This window comes from Elephantulus edwardii, unplaced genomic scaffold (assembly GCF_000299155.1).
Source record: "Elephantulus edwardii isolate Elephantulus edwardi_28Jun2011 unplaced genomic scaffold, EleEdw1.0 scaffold00354, whole genome shotgun sequence".
Taxonomy (NCBI): Eukaryota; Metazoa; Chordata; class Mammalia; order Macroscelidea; family Macroscelididae; genus Elephantulus; species Elephantulus edwardii.
In genome coordinates, this window is record NW_006400104.1 from 781,732 (window position 1) to 787,432 (window position 5,701).

The window sequence follows — 5,701 nt, forward strand, 5'->3', positions numbered from 1 at the left end:
AAGGGGCAGTAACACTGCAGAGGAAAGACTATTATGAACCTGTGTTCACAAATAAGTGCTTCGGGCAAGCCAGGGAAATATAAACTTTCTCCTGAAACTGAAGACCTCAATTTACCAGGATCAAGTCTCTTGAGGATGGAGGTGGTGGTTCTGTCCCCAGAGTCAAAGGTCATGAATCCAGGGTGGGGAGGAGAAAGGATTGCTTTAATATCAATCCTATCAAAGGAACCTAACAAATCTACACAAAGCAAGGTTCAAGGAGGATCTGATATTTTCCACTTGGAACCCTTTTCCTCAATTATCAACATTTTATCTGGCAGCTCAGAGGTAGCCTAGAGCTCAGGATTAGTAGAAAGATTGCACTACAGCAGTGGTTCTCAAACTTCTATGTTCCCCAGGTTGAGAATTAGTAGGTAAGAGTTGGGATTTAAATAAGATAATCCTAGTAGCTCTGATGTATGTGGCTGCTGGACCCTATATGGTGAGACCTCTCTCTCTGTCACTGGTGGGCATGAAGGAGGGGACAGAAACCTCTTTTGAGCCTTTTCTTTGCTCCTTCATGCAATTACAAAGGGTACTTCTAATCTGCCCAGGCAAGGGTATTAGCATGGCTTTCCCTCCAACTTTTTTTCTTCTCTGAACTGTGAGGAGTTATCAACCACCACACTATATATATGCTTAAAAGCTCATCCTTAAAGATATTTGACACCATTACAGAGACATTTACTTCTCAATGATGTCTTTCCTTCTACTCAGTTTCCCCAGGTCTTTTGGAGATTTTGCAGAGGAATTTTGGGTTAATTTGAGGAACAGATGGATGTATACCCTAGTCTGAGGAGAAAGACAATAACAAGAAGTTGACTCTTTCACCTTCTAGGACAACAGGTCAGGTCCTCCTCTTGTGTTATTTCCAGGTATTAAAATCTCATTGACTAGTATTTATAACTCTTACCCTTTCTGCCCTTAAGATATTTCTGGTTCTTATTGAAATCCCTTAATATTTTCTTTCTCTTGATGAAAGACTCTGACAAATAGGAGGCCCTGACATAGACATGCCAATGCTATGTCTGGCTTGTTCCAACATTGGATCCCCAAAGTCCATCACCTGGCGTGGTCTGATATTCCTAGGTATTTGTTTACCAAATAAAGGAACAGCCTCACCAGCAAGCTAAAGAGATGGCCTAAAAGCTTTTATCTTTGGGCTCTGGAATTTCTGCTTGTGTTTATAAACACTGCTTCCTCACAACTTGTAAACAAATCTCTCTCTAGGACTTTACTGAGAGGGAGTTAGGATGTAGTTCCTGGAAGTCTATGAAAGGGCAGAGCTGGTAGGACTGATCTTTGTGCCAGTATCAAGAATCTCTTCTGTGGGTTACCTATGCATCGTCTGAACTAGGAGCATGTTTGGTAGTAGAATCCCAGAGCATCAGGAGATATTACCCAGGGAACTGGGGGGACAAGAGCCAGCAGAGATGAAGAGGCCACTGGCCCACTCACATCCCTGAGCATGGCCATATCCTTTCACTGGTCACTCCGATTTCAGGCTATGGGCACATGGAGATTGCTATCTTAGACGAAGTCCTGGGAAGCAACCAAAGACATAGGGTGGGGCCACTGGATGGAGAAAAGATGAAGTGAGAAACTCTTAATATAGCAGAGGGCAACAAAGAGCAGGGGGAAAAGCACACACTGCCCACTTTTTTTTCCCTTCTTCTTCTCATTTGCATTATGGAAACCCACCATGGAGATGTCATGGGAAAGCATGCATGGGCCCACCCTGGGGAGTGGTGGGGATGGGCATGGGGAGGTTCTTGTTTGGTTCCGGTCCACCTCACAGGCTGTCCAGTCGGACATGACTCCTGTGAGCTGGCTGAGGTCTTCTTTCTCCTGCTTTTCCTCCTCCTCCAGGTCGAGGGCCTGCAGGGCCTTTCTCCTAGCAGGTGGTGGCCAGGGACTGGTGGATGGGCGGCTGGAAGCAGCGCACATGCTCCACGGTGGAGCTGTCTGTCTCCACAGACTTCATGTACTTGTTCAGGATGGCAAAAACCTCATTGTTCAAGATTTGGTACTTCCTGATGCGGTCTGCCATCTTCTTCAAGGGCTGCAGGCAGGCAGGGGTGTGCAGGTGAGCAGCAGAAGACGAAGCGGGGAGGGGAGGGAGAATAAGAGGATTCAGTGAGGTCTGGGCCCAGGACACTGAGAGTTCAAAGATCCTGTTACTCCTGTTTAAATGTCTTTAGAGGGCAACCAGGGCTCTGGTGATGAAGGGTTTACTTGGACCATGAGGGGTTTTTGTATGGTGGCTCCCATCTTTCTCCTAACCCTCAGGTCGCCCTAGACTCACATTTTATCCCATCTTCATGCCCTATGCCTTTGTGTTTGCTGTTCCGTTTTTCTGGAACATCTGCCCCACACCCATGATCTCATTTTCTACCTATTACCCCTAGTGGACTTGGGTCAAGCATGGTTTCAAATGGGATGCCTTTTCTTTACCATCTCACAGCCCTGGCGACGGCCTGAGTTAGTTGGCCAGTAGGCCTTTCTCTGTGTTCCCCCTGCAGCTGGGCTGACCCACAGAGCTGCACTCACCCTGTGCCCACTCCTAGCATCATGCTTGTGTGAATGAGTCTGACTGGGACAGGGAAGGTAAGTTTCAGATCTGGAGCCCTGCCCAGCCTGTGGGGTGGCCTGTTTCATTTCAGTGGGTTATGAGGAAGTGACTCACGGCTTCCCCATCCGACTCTAGGCTGCTTAGTATCTGAGCTACCTGCGGTGTGGGGTGGTGGACTCCCTCAGCAGCACCCCCTCCTACCCTTTTCTGACGAAAGCCCAGCTGCCAGCGCTGCCTCACCAGCCTCAGCCACAAACCGCCTTACCACATTCTTAATGATTTCATCCTTCCCGTCCTGCCGCTGTACTTTTAACAGGTGGTAACAGAAGTCGAACAGGTCAAAGCGACGTTGCTGGCCCAGCAGGACAATGATGGAGCAGCCAGCCCAGTTCAGGCCATCTCCGAAACACTGCCTGGGGGGTGGGAAGGGATGGGAGAAAGCAGGGTGAGTGCTGGCAGAGAGGGAGGGGGCGGCCTCCATTGTAGGTCAGTGAATGGGCCAACTCTGTTAATCTGTAGAATGAGTATAAGAGAAATAAACTTGAAAAAAAAATGTGTGCATGCTAACCCAACAGCTTTTTGAATCCACTAATGGCACCGAGGCAGAAAGATGGACAAGCTTCTCCTGTGTGGTTAACAGCCTTGGGACCCTAATGGGAGGGTCAGCAATGGGTCACTTCTGACTCAACAACGAGTAATAGTGAACAGAAATTCATCTGTCCCAGTCGCTGCTGTTATATCATAAGCCCTTGTAACCACAGTATCCGTGGGCAGGATAAACAGTAGAGATTGCTTGCTCTGTTGCTAACCAAAAAGGTTGGAGGTTCAAGCCATACTTAGAGGTACCTCAGAAGTGCATGGGGATCAAATTTAGAAAAATGAGCCAATAAAAAGTCTAGGGAGCACAGTTCTCTGGCACACACGTGCCAGGTAGAATGCATCAGAGTCCACAATGGGAACTGGCTTTTAACCAAAGAAGGTATATCAGAAGCTGTATCAGTGATGCTGGGAAAAGCAGCTGTGGAAAAGAGAAATATTTGCAAAACATGGAAAAATACCAACTCCACAAAACCACCCCTGAAAATGAATGTGGCTGATTATTTCAGGCAGGTAGAGGAGAAGCTGTCTTGGCTTTGGAAAACAGCCTGAAGAACAACGGTGGGGTGGTGGGACATTTTTAAATGAGCATATGGGGGCTGAGGTCCGGCAGCCTGATGACTCCGGGACAAGCAGGTGGCGCTGACCCCTCCCTGGGGTACTCACTCTGCTGTGAATTCGTTGGTGCCCACGGGGATGCAGTAAACGAACTGCATGGCACTCCAGAGCCGGTGGAATTCCACGCACTCGTCCACATGCATGACGCCGTTGGTGGGTGGGGGACCTCGCCAGATGGGGTCCTGAAGGTAGCTTCGGATGCGTGTCAAGATGACCTCGAACATGGACAGGCCGCAGCACAGCCGCTCCTTGGTCAGCAGATCACCTTCCCGAGCAATGGCGATTTGCTGGGGATGAAGGAGCCATGTCAAACTCTATCTGTATCTTAGAACTGTCTCTCTTCCCACCAGCATCCTAAACCCCAGCGCAGGCTGCAGCTGCGACTCCTTCACCAGACTCTCTTCCAGAGTTGGGCGTGGATGAGTGCAACAGTAGGGAGGTCTTGTGATAAGTAAAAACAAAGAGTCATAAATGGAGGGATGGTTAAAACGATTTATGTACCTGCATAATCAAATGCTAGATGGTCACTGAAAACAGTGGGAAAGAGTACTTCCAATGCCACCATTGCTATTGCACATTATTATTCTGGGATCATTTTCACTGAGTGCATAAGACAGCAGGCCCTGCCCTAAGCATATGATAGGTGGTACACCATTACATTTCTCACATCAACCCCATAAGGCTTACCTCACTGTTATACCCATTAAACTTATGAAGAAACTGAGGGTCAGAGAGGCAGGAAGGACGTGGAAAAACTAAGATCTTAATCTCAGCACATCAGATCTACAGGTTCAATCATAAAGCGGCTAAAACAAGTTGCAGAATAGGAAACATACTATGATCCTACTTAAAACACACCAACACAATCCCACAGATGAACAGCCTTTTATGTGGTGTGCTTAAGCAGGATGGAAAAGATCAAAATTAGTTGTGAGAACTGATAGGCTTGAAGGAGGTGAGGGGTGATGTCACTTTTTACTTTAAATATGTCTGTGAAATTGAATGTGTTAAAATGAGCCTATGCTATTCTTTTCAACAGTACCATTGATTTCACAGAGTTCTTTTCTCCAGTTACAGTGCTCTCTATCAATAATGTAAATGGATTTCTCATCTGGGTCCTTGTTACTGCATTTCTGATATTGCTAGGCAAGCACATCAAATCACATTAGCATATCATTAGGAGTTCTATTTCTCGGGTAAAGATTTCAAAAGACATCTGCAAAGCAAGATAGAGAAGAATGTCTAAGGGCTCTAAATCGAGGTACAAAGCTAAAAAGTCATGGCCTATGGAGAGAGAGATCCAGGGGGACCTTGAGGGGTCACTGGTTCAAAGATGTGTCTAGAGTCTCCACCAAGTGGCCAGAAAGGGCCTGACAGCCCCCTGTGATGTGGAGACTTCCAGGAAAGTGGCCAGAGCCAGCTGTCATAGATTCCCATCCAGGTAACAACCCCACACATGTCAGAACAGAGCCATGCTCCTCAGAGTTCAAGCCCATGTCTTGAGAGCTGATTGCCAGGCCTCTCTTCAGAAGCACTTTTGGGTAGACTCAACTTTGGGAGGGCTCAAATCATCAACTTCTCAGTCAGCATGTGGGCAATTTAACTATTTGCACCATCCAGACAGAATGGAAATAATGAGAATACCAACATATTGTGAAAAAATGTATGGCTGGCATGGAACAATTTTGTATAAACATTGTTAAATAGGTCCTTAATTTGCTGTGTAATCTTTCACCTAAAACACAGTAAAATATTCTTTTAAAACATGCTTTATAGACTGCTACCAATATTCTGAGGTTTGGGTGTTAGTGTATGTTTGTGTTGATCTGTTTAATTTATATTATATAAATATATATTTCAGTAGTAGAATTGCTG

At 46.4% G+C, this 5,701-nt stretch overlaps 1 protein-coding gene across 6 annotated transcripts in view; it reads right to left on the bottom strand.

Annotated features, from left to right (window-relative positions):
* Positions 1–1,717: 1,717 nt before the first annotated feature.
* CYFIP2 (cytoplasmic FMR1 interacting protein 2) overlaps positions 1,718–5,701 on the bottom strand; it is a 175,048-nt gene continuing 171,064 nt past the window's right edge. For 2 of the 6 annotated variants that reach the window (XM_006901973.1, XM_006901970.1), the window contains 3 exons: positions 3,875–4,113; positions 2,877–3,024; positions 1,718–2,101 (listed from right to left, as the gene is read on the bottom strand). In XM_006901973.1, coding sequence (XP_006902035.1) covers positions 1,934–2,101; positions 2,877–3,024; positions 3,875–4,113 — 555 coding nt within the window. In that variant the 3' untranslated portion in view covers positions 1,718–1,933. The remainder of the gene's footprint in view (positions 2,102–2,876; positions 3,025–3,874; positions 4,114–5,701) is intronic. The other 4 variants (XM_006901975.1, XM_006901971.1, XM_006901974.1 and 1 more) reach the window with 3 other exon arrangements.